At 45.6% G+C, this 22,923-nt stretch overlaps 1 protein-coding gene across 2 annotated transcripts in view; it reads left to right on the forward strand.

Moving 5' to 3' along the window:
- The window catches only part of TNRC6A (trinucleotide repeat containing adaptor 6A), a 50,063-nt gene that overhangs the window by 16,089 nt on the left and 11,051 nt on the right, over positions 1-22,923 (forward strand). Inside the window, exons 4-12 of one of the 2 annotated variants that reach the window (XM_070955324.1) lie at positions 2,556-2,577; positions 11,076-11,429; positions 14,605-17,187; positions 18,091-18,255; positions 18,735-18,916; positions 19,599-19,679; positions 19,856-19,907; positions 20,350-20,492; positions 21,584-21,730. In XM_070955324.1, coding sequence (XP_070811425.1) covers positions 2,556-2,577; positions 11,076-11,429; positions 14,605-17,187; positions 18,091-18,255; positions 18,735-18,916; positions 19,599-19,679; positions 19,856-19,907; positions 20,350-20,492; positions 21,584-21,730 — 3,729 coding nt within the window. The remainder of the gene's footprint in view (positions 1-2,555; positions 2,578-11,075; positions 11,430-14,604; positions 17,188-18,090; positions 18,256-18,734; positions 18,917-19,598; positions 19,680-19,855; positions 19,908-20,349; positions 20,493-21,583; positions 21,731-22,923) is intronic. The other variant, XM_070955325.1, reaches the window with a different exon arrangement.

Consider the following 22,923-nt stretch of genomic DNA (forward strand, 5'->3'; position numbering starts at 1 on the left):
TTGCTGATGTAATATTCTTTTTAATCATTTGCTTAACCTTTTTTCTGTTAGTTGACAAATAGCACCCATCGTGACTACCTTTGTCATCCTTCTATTGAAACAATAAAGGGACTTAAGTTCCCATTGTTTCTTTCGCAGAACCTTTTTTAAAAAGAATTGGGGGTGGGGTTCCAGCAAGCCAGAAGCTAGTTGAAATACTATAATAGAAAGGTCTGAGTGGGAGACTGTTTTGTTTTGACATTAGAAGATTTTTTTTTAAAAAAAAAAGTAGTGTAAGGTTACTAAAAGTCTCCATGAAGCTTATTTATTAGAATCAAACTACAAGTAATCCTTGACTTAGGACTGGTTCAAAGTTATAACAGGCCTTCCAAAAGGTATTTATAACCCAGTTTCAAAGTTATGGCCACTGCAACGTCCCCCCAATTATTCGCCTTTACAATTGTCCACAGTCACTGCAGCACCCCCCCCTCCCAATCCTCCCATCCCACCTCACTGGATCCCCACAGGCCTTGCAAGGGTCAGCTTCCCATCCTGCTGGGTCCCACACGCTGCTTCCCACAACCCCGTCACTGATCATTCCCTTACCTTTTATTCCTTAGGCCTAGGGAGAGAGCAGTTGCTGCACCTGTACTAACCTCCCTTTTTACTTGCCGTGGTTGCTAGGGATTGGGCCAAGCCATAAGCATTCCAACATAGGAAGACCATGCATTGCCCCATCAGCTCTTTGGCTTGAATAATGTTCTGGCAGAAGACCAAGCTGACCTCAGAGAGGGCCACTCTCTAATTTATTCTGCAATACTTAGTTTAAAATGCAAGTTCACTAGATAGTTTACTATCTTAAGTGTTCAGTAGACTTGATTTTTAGAGCTACATTTTGGGGCATGTTGAAGAACAAATATTGGCTTCTGTTACTATAGAAATAACTTTTGAGAGCTTTTACTTGAAAGTCCATTGTAATATGCTGAGTCACTTTCTAAAAAACATTCAGTATTGCTTGCTTATTTCACAATATTTATAGGTTGCCCCATTCCAACTGGACTTTGGTCAGGATATAAGATCAAAGAATAAAAAATTATATATAAAAAATTAAAATATTTTTAAAAAATCAACCACTATGCATCATGGGTGCCCTTAAAGCTAAACAAATTAAAGTTTGAACCAGATTTCTTTCATGTGCTTATGAAATGCCATCTGCAGGCCCATCTGCACACAAGGGAGGGGAGGGGGAGAATATTCCACAGAGGGGGGTCATCCCTGGGAAGACCTGGTCCAAGACCTGTGAACTTTGAAGGGAAGGGGTCCTGCACAGGCCTCTCTTCATTATCAGATAGGAAGATTTGAATCTAACAAGACCTTGCTATAATGGTATCTGACCACTATGCTGTACAGGGTTTTAAAGGAATTTACCAGCACTCTGAAGTTGGCTTGGAAGCCAACTGACAATTATTGCAGTGACTTCAAAGTAGGTATTATTTTGGTCTGGTGGGGCTGTTTCACCAGGAATATAGCAACACATTTTGTACCAGCTGTATAGATTCCAGGTCGGATGTAGAGGGTGTTAAACCAGCCATCCAACTGAATGGTAATGAGGATGTGGGCAGAGACCCCTTCCACCTACAGTGTTGATCTCCCATGATCACCAGCTGAGGTAGGAATGGAACCACTGCAGGATGGTGCCGCCAAATCCCAGCTCATAAAGCAGTGCAGGAGGATGCTCCAGTTGATGGTATCAAGACCACCAAGATGGACCCATTCCCCCCATTAGGTCCTGACAATGGTCATCATTTAGACTAGTGACCATTACCATTAGCATTGCAGAACAGGCACAATCAACTGGCACAAAAAGCCCAGAGTCGTCAAGGAATAGAGCAGCCTTGTCATTTAAATCAGGGGTCTCCAACCTTGGCAACTTTAAGACTTGTGGACTTCAACTCCCAGAATTCCTCAGCCAGCAAATCTGGCTGAGGAATTCTGGGAGTTGAAGTCCACAAGTCTTAAAGTTACTAAGGTTGGAGACCCTTGATTTAAATGAATAAAATCCTGACTGAAAAGGATTCAGATAATCTCCACCCGTTTTGGGTAAGTTTCCCTTCCATAGCCTGGCCTTCTTTGCACAACCTCATCACTACATGTCAGTCACCTGCCACTTGCTACAGTCAGGGAGTTCCTCCTGAGATGCTTGTCATTCCTCCTAGTTTATTATAGTAGCAGTGTTGGATCTTACGATTTATATGGATGTATTTTTACAATGACTATGATCATGACCACTTACTTCTGGTTTGTACACTTGAGAGTTTATGCATCAGGGACAAATTTCTTGTGTGTCCAACCACACTTGGCCAATAAAGAATTCTATTCTATTCTGTTGGTTTTGATTCTACCTTTGGGGCAATAGAGAAACAAGTATACCCACCGCTCTTTGTGACAGCCTTTCATTTCTGGTTAGGCATGCCTTAAGAAAGCCAAGAATGCCCCTAAATTGGTAGTAGGTTTAGTAGTGATCAAAGTCAGGAAATCAGTAACCAAATTTCTTTATTTTTTTTTTTACTTCACAGGCCACTGAACAAAAAAACAAAGGTAAGTTAGTTGAAATACTACAATTATTTCCCCATAACTTCGGTATGTATCCTCTTATATGGGGGATGGTTTGACTGCAGATTCTATAAGAGACCTGATGGAGGTAGGATCAGATACTTCCAGGTGTTCATCTTTGTGGTTTGAAAAGCACCTGCAGGCAGTTTGCTCTTCCCATCGCTGAGACCAACAAAGTTAGGAGAGCAAAAGGCAACAAATTCACCCAAGGAAGTTCCTTCTGCTAAGCATCTCGTGGTTCATAATCTGCAAGAGAAGTGGAAGGAGAGAGTGGCAGAGATCCAGATGGAAATGCTACCGATCACTCATCAAACATTGTGGCCTGCAGCATTTTAAAAGCCAGAATTTATTCCCTTGAAGCTAAAAACCTTGCTTTCAGAAAACCAAAATGGTGAAGTTATGCACTGTATACCAAATTCATTAGAGCGCTTAGGTGTTTTTCAGCAGTTGTGTTTAAGATCAAACCGTGATTCCATTTCAGTGCATTAGGTCAGAAATAGACAAAATGGATCAACTCTAAAATTGTTGTGGGATATGTGGCGGACTTAGGGGGGGGACAAGGGAAAGAGAGACTGCCTAGGAAACAGTCAGACAAGAGAGGCCGGAGCCCCCAGTGGCTTAGAATCAGAGAAAGAAATTTAGGAGGAAGCAGAAAGGATGAAGTGGTAGCAGGAGTTTGTACCTTCAAACTTGCAAGGTTCTGTTAATGTAGCCGTCTAATAACAAAGAATTGGCTCCTCATCTGTTTGTGTTACCTGTCTGGCTTACCCATTCAGGAAGGCTGGCAGACTTGAAAAATCCTTTTTCTCATGTACATGCACCTGAAATGGAGCAAATCCTTCTCTTTCAGTGTCTATGTTTTCCTTTTCCTTCTCTGTAAACCTGTGCAATAGATTTAAAAATAGAATCACCCCAGAAGTTTCTTGGTACTTGCTTGGTACTTAAATCAATTGTGCCCAATTTTATAGCCCTTTTGTCATGATCATTAAGCAAATCACACAGTTGTCAAACAAATCATGTGGTTGTTAAGGAAATTTGGCTTCCCTCATTGACTTTGCTTGTTGCCAGCTCACTAGGGGGTTACATGCCAGTTGCCAAGAACCCAAATTTTGATCAGGTGACTGTGGGAATGCTGCAATAGTAATAATTGTACAGACATGTCATAAGTCAAATTTATTCAGCCCGGTTAAATCTTGGATTGGCCATTAAACAAATAGTTGTATGTTAAGGACTACCTGTATCCCTTCACACTTATGATCATTTTCCTAGTGCCTCACGATCATGTGACATTTGCAAGCTTTCCTGCCAGCTTCCCCAGAAAGTTTGGGGAAGCTGAGAAGGGAAGTTTCAAGTCCCTGGGGTCACTTCCGTTTGTGCATCTTCTCATCTCCTGTATGTTTGCACCAGCCATTCTCACACCTTTCCTGTTCCCTCTCTGACCCAGCTTATCTGCCTGTGGGCCTGGAACTTGCAACTTCCTACTGACTTCCCCACTGACTTTGGTTGTGCGAAGCAGGCAGAGCCTGGCGAGGTGGCTCAGTGGCTAAGACGCTGAGCTTGTCGATCAGAAAGGTTGGCGGTTCGAATCCCTAGTATAGGTCTCCTGCCTAAGCAGGGGGTTGGACTAGATGACCTCCAAGGTCCCTTCCAACTCTGTTACTGTTAAGTTGCCTCGCCAAATGTGGGATTCTATTAATTATAGGGACCACTTAGCGACAGAAATTCCAGTCTCAAATGCTGTCATAAGTCAAGGACTACCTGTATCCATAAATCCTAGTAAAAAAATATTCTGGTTTCAACTGAGTGTTAATTTTTAAAACTCTGCCTCATCATATGTCTCCCAGATTTTTTCCCCACTTTTTCATAAGATTGCCATGCATCCATCGTGCTATTTACATTTCTAACAACAATTAGAAATACCATTTTATAGTAATGTAATTGAAATTTATAATGTACAGCAATACAAACTAAAAGAAATTTTTAAAAGCTGAAGGGTTTTTTTGGAAGTTTTATACATGCTAGATAATTTTTCTGGAGTCATGTATCAACAGTACATCATTTAACCCAAATTCTCTATTAAATTATAACATAATTTTCAATCCTTACACATATTTTCCTTTTTTAAATAGTACTTTTATCAAAGGTTACAACAGTAAAACCGAATGCAAACTAAAAAAAGAAAGAAAAAGTAAAAGGTGCAGAAAAGAAAGAAAAATATAGAAATAGAAAAAAATAAGAATATAGTAAAAAGGAAAAGAAATATGTAAAGAAATGGCTTCCCCCTACATCACAAGTATAGACAATTTTAGTAGCTTATCTCTTCTCTTAAAATACAACAAATGATCTCTTTTTCCCATATCCCATCTTTTAACAAATGCATAAAAACTGTCATTTCAGTTCTGATGTCAGCAGAATCCATTAAGAGATAACATTTCTATTTTAATCTTAAGTACATCAACTTTATACTCCTTTTTAGTCTAACCAATCTTTAATCCCTTCAAATAATGTCTTAGAATTTGATGTCTTTTTCTTTTCTTTGTCCTTTCTCGCAAGATTCTTCAAAATGTTAACAAGCCTCTTTTGAAAATCTAATCTATGAAAATTATCCAGGTCACTTTCTTGGTTTGTTATTAGCACGTCCCTTTTAATTATTAAGATGTCAGCAGGTTTCTTGTGTATGTCCAGTATAGCGTCTTTTTCCATTCCATTCTTGTCACCTGTCATTTTTAAGCTGCCACTTTCAAATCAATCTCAGTAATGTCAGGTAATACTTGTTCTTGTCCCATAATATCTTGTAACTACAGTCTGTCTATGGAGGCAGATATTAACTTCTGTCCATTGTCCCCAAATATCCTTGAAGACATCCTATGTTAAAAAGTTTTGCTTTTTTCTCTATTGGTAAATCAAGTTTGGATGTTCTTCTTAATCTTTGGTTCCCTCTAGTGTCCAATTTTTAAAGTCTTTTATTTTATTTTTTAATTCAAAGGAGAAGCATTTTCCCATGGGAAGGATTTTTTTATAATTCGTTCCACACTAGAATGGATTCTTTGTTTTTTATAGGATGCCACTATATTTGTGGCTTTGTTCAGATTGTACTGCTGTCTTATATCAGAGGTGTCCAAACTTGGCAATTTAAAAGACTTGCTGGCTATCTGACTGGATGGTTGAGGAATTCTGGGAGTTAATTTTTTTTAATTTTTTTTTTAATTTTTTGATTTATATGCCGCCCTTCTCCGGAGACTCAGGGCGGCTTACAATGCGTTAAGCAATAGCCTTCATACTTTTGTATATTTTATACAAAGTCAGCTTATTGCCCCCACAAACTGGGTCCTCATTTCACCTACCTTAGAAAGGATGGAAGGCTGAGTCAACCTTGAGCCTTGGAGAGATTCGAACCAGCAGAAATTGCAGGCAGCTGTGTTAATAACAGGGTGCATTAAACCACTGTACCATCAAGGCTCTGAAGAGTTAAAGTTGCTGAGTTTGGAGACTCCTGGTTTTTTTTTACTGTTGATGCTCAGAGAGCATTAAGAGTGGGATAGCCTAGGGATGCTGTAAAAGTTAACAAGAGGCTTGCAATGGGGCAGGGCTTCAGTTGCATCTCTCACATAATCAATTCTTGTGAGTTTCCTGATTGCTTCCTGTCTTGCCAGCTGAAACTGGCAGTGATAATCCTGTTTGTTTGCTTATGAAATCCGGTGTCATCCTCAGATTAAATTCTCAGTGAGTCTTGGGTTTTTCCAGTTGCCCTCATTGTTTTTTTTCTCTTCACAAGAATTCCAGTCTGCAAGGCTAGAAGAGATTTAAGTATCTGTTGATTTGGCTGTTCTGCTTTTCTGCAGGGGAGTCTTCCCTTTTCTCACGCAACATTTACCCTGAACAAACTAACATTTTCACTCCCCCCCTCCCCCCAAGGTATGCAGCTTATGGGTTCTTTCCCAGAGACTCTTCGTTTTAGTTAAAGAGCTTACAAATGTTTTATGGTTGATAGAGCAGAAATCTGGCCCTTCATCATATGAACTGAACCCAGCTAAACTGTTTTCCTTCGTTAGTTAACTTAATTGTCCCTTGTGCTTCCTAGAAAATGTGCTTGATGTATAAGAAGCACCTTGTATTGAAATAATTGAAGGGGGGATGTTTCAAATTTGAAGTGCTTTGAACTTGAAGTACTCTGTTTTAAGTCCAAAACAGTCTTGAGTTCAGAGTGGTTGATTCCTACCTTAACGTGTGGTTTCCCCCATCTTCCAGCCGGTTTGGAAGTATTCTGCCTTTCAAGCTCAATAGCGTTTCTGTAACCGTAAGAGAAGAGGTGTTTTTCAGCCTGAAACAGGGCAGGTCATGCTCAATATCCTTTATACCTTCTGCCTACCACTAAAATATCCTTGTGGGGATTTATTTGTTTAACATTAATAGATGCTTTTCTGTTGAACCGAGGAGATTGATCTTGCGAAGGCATTCAGTTACAGATATGTAGTTTGTTCATCAGCTCTCTGAATAGTCTTCATTTCAAAAACTTCCATATATTTCTAGTTGATAGTTAAAGTGAGCCTTAATAACAGCAAAATTTAGCATTTTTATTTTTCTTACGTGAGAGCTGAGCAAAAATTAAAACTTAAGTATTGCAAATGCATACTTTCTGGAAAATAAGTACGTGCCCTTTGTCTAAGAAAAACACTTTCCTTAAAATTGGATCAGTTTCCTTTCTCTGGGTTTACTAAAATACCTGAAAAACCTTTCATCCTCATCATTTTGCTTGTAGCAGAGTCTTTAGCGTTGCAAAGTGGCAGGTCTTTCTTGTTTCTCTCCCCCCCTTTTTTTAATCAAGTTTTTATTTTATTTCTTTTTTAATTTATACATATCATTGTGTGAATGGCGCGATTTCTGATGGGCAAAAAGGCTTCCCCAGTGCTGAGTGGCGCTTGCCCTATGGTGGAGGCTTTGTGGCTCACCATTCAACGCCATTCAAAGGCTGAGCGCTTGTTGGGCCATCCTTAGAGCAGCACATGAACCATGCTTTAAAAGTGGCAATAAGAGGACAAATAGTTAAATGAACATTATTCCATCTTGTGCAACAAAGGGGTTTAGTTTCTGATTGTATTAGGATGGGCCTTCATCAGATGACGGATGACCAGATCTTGTCTTTACCGAAGTTGTTCAAATAATTGAAAGTTAGGACCAGATGCTCCTAGAAAATCCCTGCTTGTATTCAAGTGGAAAAATAGGAAATCTTGCAAAGGGTTTCGGTATGATCAATATAGCTGATCATGCAAGCATCAAAGTGAGACCAGTCAAGAGAGTAAGCAGGTTAATAATCCTTTGAAGTTGTTACTGAAGCCTAATTTGCCCTGAAAGTACTCTCCGAGTTTGGCTGCTAGCCTATTTTTTAGTTGGCAGTGATGTGATGAACCTTTGCAGATATTCTGCCTCTGGGATGAAGATCCTATTAAGAGAAACATTTTCCTCTTTTTCCATAACAAATAAAATGGAAGCTCTCTGAAATCAAAGCAAACTGAAAAGCAGAAGATGTAGGCTTTCTTGATAGTGTCCATTCACAAATATTGTATTGGGGAGGACATTCTCACACTGATAACGCGCCTTTGTTCTCTGTGAGAAATAAAACTGAACTTCCCTGCGGCCCTCTTGATCTGCAAACATCTGGTTTCCTGCTTCAGAAAAGATTCTGGCCAAGCTAATGTAATACTGTCGCTCTTGCATCAAATGTTGGTGTTGCTACTGGTTTTCTTTAAATGTTTATCACCGCCTCCCCCCTCCCCCCCCATCTACAATTCCAGGCACCAAACATACCAATAAAGACTGCTTCTTCCTCCTACTTTCTCCACAACAGCAACCCTTGTGAGGTGCCTAGAATTCACAGTCTCCTGTGAATTAAGCCAGCACCTTAAGCAAACTGTTGCAATACATATTAATGCAGTGGTCCCTAACCTTTCTGGCTCCACGGACAAGTGGGGGTGAGATGGTTTCACATACGTGACCTAGATCCCACCTATATGCAAATGAAGCTTCACGAGCTCCCCTACCGCTTGCCTGGCCCAGTTCCCATATTAATAGCCATTAATATATATGGACTTCTCCACTAACAGGTGAAGGACCCATTTCCCAAGTCACTAGTTGGTGATCAAGATCCTTACATGTAGTCCTCTACTTAAGACCATTAATTGGGACAGAATGTTGGTTATAAGTCATTGCAGACAGAAGTTGAGGCACCAGGTGACCAGACCCGGTTTTTACAATGGTTGCTAAGCAAATCTTGCAGTCAAAAATCTGAATCCACTCTCCCAAATAGTGTTTTTTTGCCAGAAACCAGCAAAAAAAGTTGCATATTATGTTTACAAGACCACAGGACATTGTAGCCAGTTGTAAAAGTGAGCCAGTTTTCAAATGCCCAATCATGTGACTGCAGGAGGAGGAGGTTTTGCTCTAGCCGGAAATGCTTTACAGGCCATCAATCCCCCTTTTCCAGGCCGTTGTTGTGACTTCAGACAATGGGTGGTTTAGGGGTGGGGAATTTGTGGTGGATGGGGGTGTTTGGGGACTGTTAATGTGTGTTGGACCTGGTCTTTGGGTGTTAAGTGAATTTCGATGTATGGGTATACTGTGTATACACGTACAATGACAATAAAGTTATTATTTTCATTAAATGGCCATTGGTAAGTCAAGGACTGTCCATGGGATCCATTCGATGCCACAGACTTGGCAATATTTCTAGCTTGCAGAATTATTCTGAAGGAATCTGGGGGCACCTTTTTTGATTTACAGATTTTATTAAAAGGCACGAGTTGATAAAGATGCTACCAGATTCCTGATTTTTAATTTTTATTTTTGCTACTACAGACTTGCACAGCTCTACTCCACCCTCTGGAATTATTCTGAGTAGAAGTGAATCATTAGCTGGAAGAGACATGCAAGTGATTAAATACCCCTGTCTGTGTTCAGAAAGGATTAACTCAATAAACCTGCAAAGTTTAAGGCATAGCTTTTTAATTTTCTCCTTTGTCTGTAAACAACAGAATAGTTCTTCACCGTCAGTGTTGTTGTATCTCAGCTGGCGCTTAGCTACCCCTCCTTGATCCAGAATAGCAGCATTTGGATATGCTGCTTGCTTCCCATTGATAAATAGATTAAAGAGGTAATAGCTTTAAAGAGATTGATCCAAGTAAAATATGATTGGGAAATAAACCATTAAACTCATTGCAGTGCAACTTGACTCATTTACTACTCTGTTTTATATAGTCATTCTTGCCTCTGAATTCTGCCAGAGATAAAAATGGGTGTATTCTCTGCCATTCAAAAGCATTCGCCATTTGCTCCCTATGGCTCTTAGGGTGACAGAAATTTTCTTCAGTCTTTATACATGTGACTCCTTTGATTTCTCTTGCCCTCTTCCTTCAGTGTCTCCTCTTTCCACTTGTCCCTCCTCGACCAGAGATTTTCATTTTACAATTTGGGTCCAGAGAAGTGAGTCAGAGGCAGCCACAGTTGCCCCTGTTCTTTCATTTTCCCGGGTGCCCTTTTCCTTGCTTTCCATGGGCTCTTTCAAGATGAAATATTAACATACGGCCAGATTGCTGCCTATTCCTTTCTCACTCCACCAAAAAAGAAAAACAGGAACTGGTGCCATTGCACTGCACCTGGCCTTCTGAAATGTTCTAAAGCAGGGGTCTCCAACCTTGGCAACTGTAAGTCTGACGGATGTCAACTCCCAGAATTCCCCAGCCAGCAAAGCTTAAAGTTGCCAAAGCTTAAAGTTGCCAAGGTTGGAGACCCCCTGCTCTAAGGCCACCACACTTCTACTTAGTTGGAGAAAGTGTTTGTCAGCTCCTGTCCCTCCTGTCTCTGCCCCCTCTTCATTCTGTCCATCCTGAGAGGTCACCGTTCATTCATAAAGCGATGGCTCCACCAGGCAATTTCCATTTACAAGGCCAGACCAAGTAGCAGCCTCCTGCCTTCAGAGTGGACCTGAAAATTCCTGATGCACCTTTTGCTAGGAATTACTGCTCTGGTGGTGAAGGGAGAACTTGGAGCTGTTGGCCAAAGCTTCACCAGTCCAATGAAGGACTGCTTTTTTTTTTTTTTTTTTGCCAGAAGCTTCTGAGTACTGTTTCTTCTCTGAATGAAGTGCATGTCGATACATTGGGTAAACATGTCAAAATATTCAAAATACGTTGAACAGATTATAGAGACCAATTTTCAAATTAGCTGGTCAAGAGGTTTCATGCCTGGCAACAGTAGAATGCCAAGTCCTATCACAGTGGAACTTATTTTAGAAATGCAGAGTTGTTTGCAACCAGAGTAGCATGTAAGACTCAGTCGATAAGACTACTTCCCATTAAATAAAGGAATGCTCAACTAGCTCTTACCTTAACAGCCACTTTATGTATTTGTGTTTTTTAAAGAGATCGTATTTGCAACAATTTACCAAATGTATTCTCCCTTCCTTTCCTCCTCTCTTTGGGGGCGAACAGTGTTAGAACCCCCAAAGTCTGGTACAAACCAGCCGCTCCCTGCTTCAGCCCTTCCTACCACCTCTATAGTCACCGGCAGTGTTAGTGGCAACAATAATGCCAAACGGGCTGTGGGCAACAATCCACAAGCGCAGCAGCCGTCTTCACCACGCTACCCACCCCGAGAAGTCCCGCCACGGTTTCGGCACCAGGAGCAGAAGCAACTCCTGAAGCGAGGACAGCCACTGCCAGGGATTGCTGCCAACCTGAGGGCGCCATCTAAACTGCTGAACAGCCAGGCGGGTGAGAGCACCGGGACCCACGAGCAGCTGGTCTCCGACAGCCAAGGACAGAGCAGCAGCCAGAAGCAGCCAGGTGAGAGGGAGCGAAACATCCACCTGGGCCTAGGAATGTCAGCATAAAGGAGGGTGGGCTGGGCTTAAAGCTAACCTTTCTTACATACAGTCAGGTCCAGAAATATTGGGACATCAACACAATTCTAACATCTTTGGCTCTATACACCACCACAATGGAGTTGGAATGAAACAAACACAATGTGCTTTGACTGCAGACTGTCAGCTTTAATTTGAGGGTATGTACATCCAATTCAGGTGAACGGTGTAGGATTTACAGCAGTTTGCATATGTGCCTCCCACTTGGTAAGGGACCAAAGGTAATGGGACAGAACAATAATCATAAATCAAATTTTCCCTTCTTAATACTTGGTTGCAAATCCTTTGCAGTCAATCACAGCCTGAAGTCTGGAATGCATAGACATCACCAGATGCTGGGTTTCATCCCTGGTGATGATCTGCCAGGCCTCTACTGCAACTGTCTTCAGTTCCTGTTTGTTCTTGGGGCATTTTCCCTTCAGTTTTGTCTTCAGCAAGTGAAATGCATGCTCAATGGGATTCGGGTCAGGTGATTGACTTGGCCATTGCATAACATTGCACTTCGGTCCCTTCAAAAACTCTTTGGTTGCTTTTGCAGTATGCTTTGGGTCATTGTCCATCTGCACTGTGAAGCGCCGTCCAATGAGTTCTGCAGCATTTGGCTGAATGTGAGCAGATAATATTGCCTGAAATACTTCAGAATTCATCCTGCTGCTTTTGTCAGCAGTCACATCATCAATAAATACAAGAGAACCAGTTCCATTGGCAGCCATACATGCCTAAGCCATGACACTACCACCACCATGCTTCACTGATGAGGTGGTATGCTTAGGATCATGAGAAGTTCCTTTCCTTCTCCATACTCTTCTCTTCCCATCACTCTGGTACAAGTTGATCTTGGTCTCATCTGTCCATAGGATCTTGTTCCAGAACTGTGAAGGCTTTGTTAGATGTTGTTTGGCAAACTCTAATCTGGCCTTCCTGTTTTTGAGGCTCACCAATGGTTTACATCTTGTGATGAACCCTCTGTATTCACTCTTGATTGTTGACTTTGACACACATACATCTATCTCCTGGAGAGTGTTCTTGATCTGGCCAACTGTTGTGAAGGGTGTTTTCTTCACCAGGGAAAGAATTCTTCGGTCATCCACCACAGTTGTTTTCCGTGGCCTCCCGGATCTTTTGGTGTTGCTGAGCTCACTGGTGCGTTCCTTCTTTTTGAGAATGTTCCAAACAGTTGTTTTGGCCACGCCTAATGTTCTTGCTATCTCTCTGATGGGTTTGTTTTGTTTCTTTAGCCTAATGATGGCTTGCTTCACTGATAGTGATAGCTCTTTGGATCTCATCTTGAGAGTTGACAGCAACGGATTCCAAATGCAAATAGCATACTTGAAATGAACTCTGGGCCTTTTATCTGCACATTGTAATTGGGATAATGAGGGAATATCACACACCTGGCCATGGAACAGCTGAGAAGCCAATTGTCCCATTACCTTTGGTCCCCTAACAAGTGGGAGGCACATATGCAAACTGCTGTAAGTCCTACACCGTTCACCTGAATTGGATGTACATACCCTCAAATTAAAGCTGACAGTCTGCAGTTAAAACACATTGTGTTTGTTTCATTCCAACTCCATTGTGGTGGTGTATAGAGCCAAAGATGTTAGAATTGTGTCGATGTCCCAATATTTCTGGACCTGACTGTAGATAGAGCTCCACCTTCATCCAGCACCATGTTAGAGCAGTTCAGATGTCTTCTCTCATTAGAGAACTTGCAGGACCCACAAAATGGTGCCCCCTTCTTCCAATGCCCACCAGCAGGCTTGTCCCAGGAAATGGTTCAGGAAATGTTGGAGTGGGTTCTATGGCTAGGATCCCCAAGCTGTGGGCCATGGCCTACTAGTGGGCTGTGAGGGGATCACTATTGGGCTGTGGAAACAGCCGGCGAGCACACGCATGCGCATCCTCACTTGTGCAAGCAGCGAATGGGCACATGCACACGTGATCCATTTGCATGAGCAGCAGGAGCGCGTGCACGCCACTTGTGCAAATGGAGTTGTGTGCGTGCGTGCTTACCAGCCACTCCTGTGGAACCCTCCCTTCCTCCCCCCCCCCCCCCCCCCGCCGGTCCACAAAGCTGGAAATGTTGGGGGAACTCTGTTATATAGTGAGAAGATGGAGTCCCTGGGACACCTACCCTACTGCCAGGTCCTTCCTCTGCTTAGATTTTTCCCCCGAAGATTTATTCCTTCATCTGCTGCCACTTTCTACTGATGCTAGAAGGCTGAGTAAGGCTGGGAAAAAAGCATTTAGAAAAGATCAAATGCCACAGGTTTTTATTGGCTGGCCCTTGTCCGCGGTAGAGCCATGGTGGCGCGGTCGTTAAAATGCAGTACTGCAGGGTACTTCTGTTGACTGCTGGCTGCCTGCAATTTGGCAGTTCGATCCTGACCAGCTCAAGGGTGACTCAGCTTTCCATCCTTCCGAGGTCGGTAAAATGTGGACCCAGATTGTTGCAAGATGCTGACTCTGTAATCTGCTTAGAGAAGGCTGTAAAGCACTGTGAAGCTGTATATAAGTCTAAGTGCTATTGCTACTTTCAGACAAATTTTTGATCAAAAATACATTTGCTAATCTTAAAACTATTTACAAAGGAACTGAATTAGACTATTTTTGTCCAGCTGATTTTTGATGCAGAAAATCTAATATTATGCTCTTCAGAACACAATATGATAGCAAATTAATGTTCTACATTGTTACTTGAGCCTTAAAAAGCGGAAATTGATGTAGTGCATTTGCTATAACCTCAGCCCCCCAAAACTCCAGTGAGGAGGTCTGGAAGAGACATTCAAGGTGGTCACTGTAGAGATGGAAAGCTGAAGGTGAGACCACAAAAGTCCTAGCAGACGTTGCAGATGCTGGGATGAGTGAAGGCAAGAGGGTGAGAAGCACTTTTCCAGGAGGTTTCAGTTGTATTGGTCCTCGTCTCTCGTTAATTGTCTTTGCTTGGTTTGTTCAGAATAGAGCAGACATTGGTTGTTGTTGGGTTTTGTTCTGTTTTTTTTCATTTTCTGGGATGCTGATCCAGAAAAATGGTTTTCTCTCGACATTTTTTTTTTTGCACAGTGTTTTTTAGTAATGCATTCTATTTTTCTTAGATCTGAACCACAGCACACTTGGATCCCATTATGAGAATGCTCACTGGGAAAGGATCTTTTCCAGTAGTGACTCCAGCACAAACTGGGATAAAACTGTTGTAGACGGCTCAGAGAAGGAGGCATGGCCCCTAACCACTGGCAGTGACTTGGAGCTGGCTTCAGAATGTATGGACGCTGATTCTGCCTTGAGTTCCGGGTCAGAGAGGAACATTATTATGGCCTCGCGGGGCCCGAGCAGTGACGTCAGCCACCTGCAAAACGGCATTGGACACGGCAATCAGGCCAAGCTCGTCAGCAGTAGCAACAGCAATAATGTGAGCGGCGGAAGCATTAGTGGGTCATGGGGTGCGTCTCTGGGCGCCCTGATGAGCCCCTGTCCCCTTTCAGCAGATGCTTCCAACGGTATTCCTGAAAGTAGCCACGGTAGAGTGAATGCTTGGGGCGCCCCCAGTTCATCCAATGAAGAATTGAATCCCAGCACTTTGACCTCCAATGGCCACGGTGGGGCCTGGCCAGTCTTGGAGAGCAGCGGGCCTGCCCTGAAAGGGTCCCGAGGAAGTGGTAGCTGCGGCACAGGTGCCGTGCAGATGGTGAACAATCAGAGTGCGAACTCTAGCCTTGCCAGCTCCTGGGGCAGCCTCCAGGAAAACTGTGATTCCCAACTCCATGGTACAAGGAAACTTTCACGAAGTGGGCAGCCTCAGAACCCGAACCACGAAGTGAATGGACCAAATAAGAACACTACTAACTTTATGACCTCTAGTTTACCAAACCCAGCTGGTTCAATGCAGACGACTGAACTGGTTAGTAATGCAGGGCCTGGGACCTGGGGCAGGAGTGGCAAAAGCAATCGGTCTCAGCCCCCGGCTTCCCCAGTAACAAACGGCACTTCCATTTCGCACCTCAGCAATGGTGACACAAAAAATGGTGGGGCTCCTGGTACTAGGTGGGGTACCTATGGCCCCGGTTACTCCCTAGAGACCCGTTCTGACTCAAATAGCCAAGCTAACAATGACACTGTGAATGCAACGCCAATGCAGCCTGGGCTGAGTAGGACCAGCAGCTCAACCATGGAAATAAGTGAGGATCAGCGGACAGGGACATGGGAGGTGGCAGGCGTGGGCAACAGCCAGAATGGCGCCTGGGGGCCTAGAAGTGGAATGGGCCACGGAGGAGGAGGAGGCCGGAGAGGCTCAGCCCAGAATGCCAACTTAGGAGACAGTGAGTGGAACAAACTCACAAGTGGCCATTCCTCTGAAGCCAACAGTGGGAACGGGAAGATGTTTACCAATGAATGGAAATCTGCCGAGGGGGAGAAGGCTGATCCCCAATGCTGCGCAGCGCCCCAGGCCCTGGAGCAGAACGGTGGGTGGACCAAGGCCAGTTCTGGAGCCAGTGAGGGCAATCTCGAGGGCCCCGAGGAGCGGTCCTCCACAGAAGGGACAAGCCATGAAAGGAGGAAAGTAGACCAGCAAGCACTGCTTCAGAGTATAGTGAACAGAACGGACCTGGATCCACGTGTCCTTTCCAATTCTGGTTGGGGGCAGACCCCAATAAAACAAAACACAGCCTGGGATACGGAGGTGACCCCAAAGGGCGAAAAGAAAGCTGACAATGGAACAGAAGCCTGGGGGGGTTGTGTGGCCCAAGCCTGCAGTTCAGGGGGGGCTGCGGAGAGGCCCCATCTCCATGGGCCCAGTCCTTCCTCTGGGACAGGCTGGGGTGAGCCTAAGTCTGCAAGCAGGTGGGGAGACTCCAGAGGTCCCAGCAGCCAAGGAGGTTGGGAAGAGGGCGCAGCCCCCGCCGTGGCCAAGAGTGGCCAGTCGTGGGTGACGGGCCAAGAGATCCGTGCTCCATCTGTGACCTGGAATGACACAGAGAAGCTCAAGCAGGGATGGGGAGGAGAAGGGCCCAAAGCGAGCCCCGGATGGGCTGTTCCAGCTGGTGACGGCTGGGGGGAGAACGTGAGGAACAATCATTGGGGCGAGTTGAAGAAGTCGAGTTCTGGCAGCAGTGACAGCGACAGGTCCACCTCCTGCTGGAAAGAGCCTGCTAGATCGAACTCCGGGCGCTGGGCCGGGGGGAACGGCAGCAACACCAAGCCATGCAGCGCTTCAGGGTGGGAGGAGACCTCCAAGCCAAATCTGAGCCCCGTTTGGGGGGAATCCCCCAAGCCAAATCGCTCCCAGAGCTGGGGGGAGCCTTCCAAGCCCTCCGGGTCCCCAGACTGGAGCAAGCAGCAGGAGGCCGGGTGCTGGGGGGGCCCATCGGCAACAGCTGCTGCTGCTGCCGCAAGCAAACCGTCAGGTATGGGGTGGCTGGGGAGACCCATGCAGGCCCCGGTCAAAGAAGAAGAGCCCACCGGCTGGGAGGAGCCCTCCCCAGAATCCATTCGTCGTAAAATTGAGATTGACGACGGAACCTCCGCGTGGGGCGACCCAAGCAAATACAACTACAAAAATGTGAACATGTGGAACAAGAACACCCCGAACCCCGTGGGGCGGCCAGATGTGCAGACGCATCAGCCGGGGTTGCCCTCGGGTTCCACAGCCGGCATGGAGAGCGGGGCCAGCAGTAGCTCCGGTAAGTCTTTGGCAGCTCCTGCTCTCTCCTTTCCTAAGCAAGTTGCAGGTTGCCTGAGAGTTGGATGGCAGGAGGGGCTGCTCTCAGGGTAGTTTGAGGCCCCCGTAATGCACGGTGGGCAATCTGAGGTTCCTGGGGCATCTTTTATCACCCCCAAGTGATAAAGGCCCCATCCTAGAGTGGACCGGGTCAGATATTTGGGCCCCTGGGCAGAGGAGTGGGGCCGAATGGGCACTAAGTCTTGACGGACTTCAGACATTGTAGCACCCCGAGAGGAAAAAAACAACAGCATTCAGTCAGTTCTCCTAGGGTCAGTATGGGAGGATTTGTTTCTATCCCATGTTTATTATTTTTACAAATCAGGTGGAGAATATATCCAGCAGACTTCCTATTCGTATTAAAGTACGCTTCCCTCTGAATACCCTGAGAACACAAAATAATGTCGCAAATCAAACTCTTAACTCCTTCCTGAGATATTAAAGACTTGGATTCTTCTAGTCCAGAGAGTCAAAAGAGGAAGCACTTGACAGGCGATCTTTTTTCCCCACAAAATTCTTGGGATTTTTGCAAAAGGGAGATGGATAAGTTTAATCTTTGGTTGGTCTTCAAGGCCAAGCAAGCAGGGAAAAGAGTTGACTATTGTCTGTGTTTGTGAGAGTCCTTTGTTACTGAAAATAAGAGTATCATGTACAGCATTTTCCTTTCCTATCAGAAGGATTTCTTCAACATGGGATTGACCTGATCTCATTTGTAAAAAAAATAGGCTAAAACTCTGTAAACTTTTAATTGGCTTTGTATTGCTTCTCCCTCCCTCCCTCCCTCCCCTCCCTCCCTCTCTTTTTCAAATAACTCGGCTGTGCTTTAAGACCTGGCCTTGCTAATAAGTTGGATTTGTTTTGAAAGGTTGGGGAGAACCTCCTCCTGCACCTGTTACAGTAGATAACGGCACATCAGCCTGGGGTAAACCTGTGGACACTGGTCCAAGTTGGGGAGAGCCTGTCAGTGACGCCACTGATGCCAGAGGCTGGGGAAATGCGTCCGGGAGCCAGCAGGCATCTAATAAAGCAGGTATGCAGGTTTGGGGGGAGAAATGGGGCTTGTGAGCCTCCGGGTGGATTTGTAGGACTGACAGTAAAGCAGAATAGGCTCTGCTTATACAAGCCACAGGCCCTGAATGGTGGAGCTGGAGCTCTCGCCTCACAATCAGGAGGCTGTCCTAGTTAGAGGCAGAGATTTCTCTCTGGGGACAATGAGAATGTATCTGCTGAATGAAAATCCGCATTGGCAACAGGAAGGGCATCCGGCCAGTAAACACTCGGCTCCATTCAGTTGCCCAGACTCCACCCCGCAAGGGATTATGGGGTTGTTAAAAGAAGAAGAGATGATGATGATGATGATACAAGTCACAGGCCCTGTGAGTTGGCCCTGGGCGTGAGCAGTTCCTCTACTGGTGGCGCTGGGTGAGAACTCCTGGTGGTTCGTGGGACAGAGCAGCCTAATCTGAGGAGGTTGATAAACTAAGAGCTGGCTGGTTTTGTCTCCACCAGGACCAAAGTCTATGCAAGTTCCCGATGGCTGGTGTGGGGGTGATATGCCTCTGACAGGGAATCATCCAGCCAGCTGGGAGGAAGAGGAGGATGTGGAGATAGGCGTGTGGAACAGCAACTCGGTGCAAGATGCCGGTGCGCCTTTGCACTGGCCCCCGTGCTCAAAAAAGATGCCTTCTAAGGTAAATACGCCAGGAGGGAGGAGGTCGTATTTATGGCCAAGAAAAGCTGTGGGGGAGAGGATCTTTCTTCATCTGACAGAAATAGATGATTTTGCACTGTGATAAGAAAACAGGTAATAAGGGAGCCTAAGTCTGGTTTCTCTACCTGGAGACAGTCACCTGCCAGCTGGCGTCTCCTTGTCAAGAAGGGACCTGAGATTCTGATTGAATTCCGCAGGTCAGTTGGTAACCTTGCACCTCTTGCACCCAAATTTTGCCTTGCTGTTCAGCCACGATGCTAAGCCTCGGGTTGGCCCTGTATTGATCACCTTTTGCCTTGACAGATCAGGATGAAGAGAGAGGGTAGCCTTTGGCTGCTGGGGATGAGTTGGTCTTTCTGCCCAAACCTTGCAGAAAAGATGAGCGAACCGGGCGGGGTCAGGTTGGCCCTTTGGCTGCCCTGGAGTCCCTCTACGTCTCCCAACTCCCCGAGGCGGGAAGAAGGGAAGGACAAATAAAGCCAGAAGACACTGGACTTTTTTTGGATATGTAACCTTCCCTCTTCACTGGGCTGAGCCAGAAGAGCCGTTCAAAGCTTAAACCACCCTCTATGTTTTGCACAGACACGTTCTGTTCTCATAACCATGTCTGTAGTTTTAGTATTTCCTGCTGTTTTGATGCTGGGCTTTTGTTCTGTTTTTAGGGAACAATGAAAAGTGGAAATAAGCAAGACGAAATGTGGATAAATCCCTTTGTGAAGCAGTTTGCAAATCTTGGGTTCCCTGTAAGTACAGCCGGAAAACAGAACGCTCGAATGAATGCACTGCCACTGAATCAACCCTCTGTTGCCTTTTGGGTCGCCTGCTTCTTTCCTTGAAGACCAAAACCTCCCCTCGAGAAAGGGGGGAAAGCTGCATGCAGATACTGTCTTGATTAAGCGAATTTCATTCTTTCCTTCAGAGAGACCTGCCAGAAGAAATGATGCAGAGCAATAAGATAGAGCTATCTGGAGGTAAGACAAACATCAGATTAGAATGAAAATTAAAAGCCCCAAATGCTGTGAATTTCTCTGCAGTAAATTGTAGTGTGTGCAAGATCCCGATCCAGAGAACATCAGAACTGGGGAGGTGGGGGGCTGTTGCTGGGCTGGCTGGCAGTTCCTTGCAAGGAGCTGCTGGGCTCAGGAAGAGGCATTAACGTCTGAACTCAGAGAGAGAATGGCTCCAAAAGGGCAGCCTTGCCCACTTCAGATCTAAATACCTTAGCAACCATGTCACCATGACCCCACCCATGGTGAGGGGAGGAGCAAAACGCCTTTTAACTGGTAGCGCTTCCCTCTCCTCCTTGGCAGGAAATGCGTTTCCTGTTGTGTGTGGAATTCCAGAAAGCCTTGGATGTCAGTATTGGTGCCTGGGAGTATTTTGAAGCCCCTTTTCCTCCTCTTCCTCCTCCAGGAATCTTGCCTGACAAGCGGATGGAGCTGGAGAAGCATAACCTGAATGTTGGCGAAGGCAGCCGGGTGATTGGGAAAAATCCTGGCTCCCGTCCCCAGATTTCCAAAGAGTCTTCCATGGACAGAAGTCCTTATTTCGATAAGGTGAGACTTTTCGGGAGAAAGAGGACAAACGGCGGGGGGGGGGGGGAGGGGATACTATGGTTGCCTGTGACCTCTGGCCCCTCCTTCCTTGGGTTGGGGCTCCCTGGGGCTCTCCGGGTGGGCTGCTGAAGAGAAGGGCCCATTCTGGTGGAGAGGAGGATGCTTCGCTTGTCTCATGAGCTCATGGCTGCTTTCACTCTCAGTTCAGGGAGGAGCCCCCTGGGGCATAGTAGGCAGAATGGACAGGCAGTCCTCGATCTACAACCATTCACTTAGTGACCATTCAAAGTTACAACGGCACTGAAAAAAGTGACATGATCCCTTTTCACACTTATGACCGTTGCAGCATCCCCATGGTCACGTGATTTATATTTGGATGCTTGACAACTGACTCACATTTACGACAGTTGCAGTGTCCCAAGGTCATGTGTTCCCCTTTTGTGACCTGACAAGCAGTCAGTGGGGAAGCCAGGTTCACTTAGAGACCGTGTTACTAAGTTTAACAACCGCACTGATTCACTTAACAAATGTGGCACGGAAAGTCGACAAATGGGGCAAAGCTGACTTAACAAATTTCTCACTTAGCAACATAAATACTGGCCTCAATTGTGGTTGTAAGTTGAGGACTACCTGCATTTCAATCCAAAATCCAAACCAAAAACGGCCGGTTCTGCCAGACTTCCAAGGAGGCTGCAGTTCAGGCGAAGGAGGCCCCCAAACATTCTGGTGGTTCCAGATTTCGGCTGGAAGAAATCCTGGGGCGGGTCTTGGAAGACGAGTGGAGTGAGACTTTTCCACGTGAAGCAGAGCCCCCGGGCAGCTTTTGCGCCTTGGTCCATCTGGCCCGAAATGCACACAGGAGCTGATCAGGGCCTGGATCGTCAGCAGCTCCCTGGTCCGTCCTCCTCCTTTCAAGAAGGGCTGGCACAGAGGGGAAATTTGGATTTTGTTTGTTTTGTTACTCGATGTCTGCTCAGAGAACCGCCTAGCTTGGCCCTGTGGTGACACTAACCTCTCTCCTGTTTTCTGCCTCTGTTCCTGCGGCCACCGGCCTCTTCCCTCCCGCTGCTGCTCGGCTTGTGCTTCTCCAGGATGGCCTGGTAGCAGACGATTCCCCAAACATGCAGTTCATGCCCAGTCAGAATGGGAAGTTTCCCCCTTCCAACAGTGCACTACCTAACCACGTCCTCGGCTCCCTAGCGGGGCTGAACGTGCAAAGCTTGAATTCTGTTAGACAGGTAAGGCTGGGAGCATCCTTTTCCCAGGACGTCCAGCGAGGCTTACGGGGAGGTCCCCCGTCCTCTAAGCAGAATCCCTGATCTGTGGAACTCCCAGCCCTTGGCCTCTCCTAGCAAGCGTGTAGGAGGCACATAGCCCTCCTCCCCCGGGCCCTGGGAGGGGAAGGCGCCTCTCCATACTCAGACTTGCTAGGGAAGGCCCCTCTGAAGAAAAGAGGATTGCCCTTTTCTTTAGCCCCTTAAGCAACTCTCCCCAGTTGATTGTTGGGATGAAATGCAGCTTTATGCCCCTGTGCTTCCTCCCTCCCATTCTCTGATGTCCTTAGAGAATTCCTTCTTTCTTTTGCTCTTTGTCTTCCGCCCCTTCCTCAGTTTTGGATTTGTCTTCCCCTTGTTGGCCTTTACTTTTCATCCCTCGCTTCCTTCAGTCTTTGGGTCTCCACTTGCTCAGCTACTTCCAGATTGGGAAAGCACCAGCCAACCAGGCTTCTGTTTTGCGCCTGCTTTTATGTTAATTTGGGACCTGATTGTACTCTGACTTCGGCAGCTCCTTTGAAAAGTTCAAGGAAAGGATGTGAAATTTACCCTTCTCAAAAGGGAGGCTTGAAGAAAGAAAAAGAAAGAAAGAAAGAAAGAAAGAAAGAAAGAAGGAAGGAAGGAAGGAAGGAAGGAAGGAAGGAAGAAAGAAAGAAAGGAGGGAGGGAGGGAGGGAGGGAGGGAGGGAGGGAGGGAGGGAGAGAGAGAGAGAGAGAGAGAGAGAGAGAGAGAGAGAGAGAGAGAGAGAAAGAAAGAAAGAAAGAAAGAAAGAAAGAAAGAAAGAAAGAAAGAAAGAAAGAAAGAAAGAAAGAAAGAAAAAGGGGTCTCTGTTTGGGGCTTGCAGTTACCACAACCATGAAAGGAGCAGAGACCAACCAGCCTTGTTGGGAAATCTGGAAATCATGGTTCTGATCTGTCTGAAGAAGCTCATTTCGACTGGTGGTTCTCTCACCTAAATTGGCACCATGATTCCCGGGTAGGCTGGGCAGCAGGAAAGGTCCAGTCAAACAGGCTTGGTCAAGATGTCACAGTGCATAGGGCTTCATGTGGAAGTCTGAGACGATTGGCCCAGCTAACGAAGGCCTTGGCTTCCCAGCTCCCTTGTTGAGAAAGAGTTTAAGAAGCCAAGCACCGTTAGGCTGGCCAGACATACTTCT

The sequence above is a fragment of the Pituophis catenifer genome, unplaced genomic scaffold (genome assembly GCF_029215685.1).
Source record: "Pituophis catenifer annectens isolate HBS135680 unplaced genomic scaffold, rPitCat1.0.hap2 SCAF_16, whole genome shotgun sequence".
NCBI lineage: Eukaryota > Metazoa > Chordata > Lepidosauria > Squamata > Colubridae > Pituophis > Pituophis catenifer.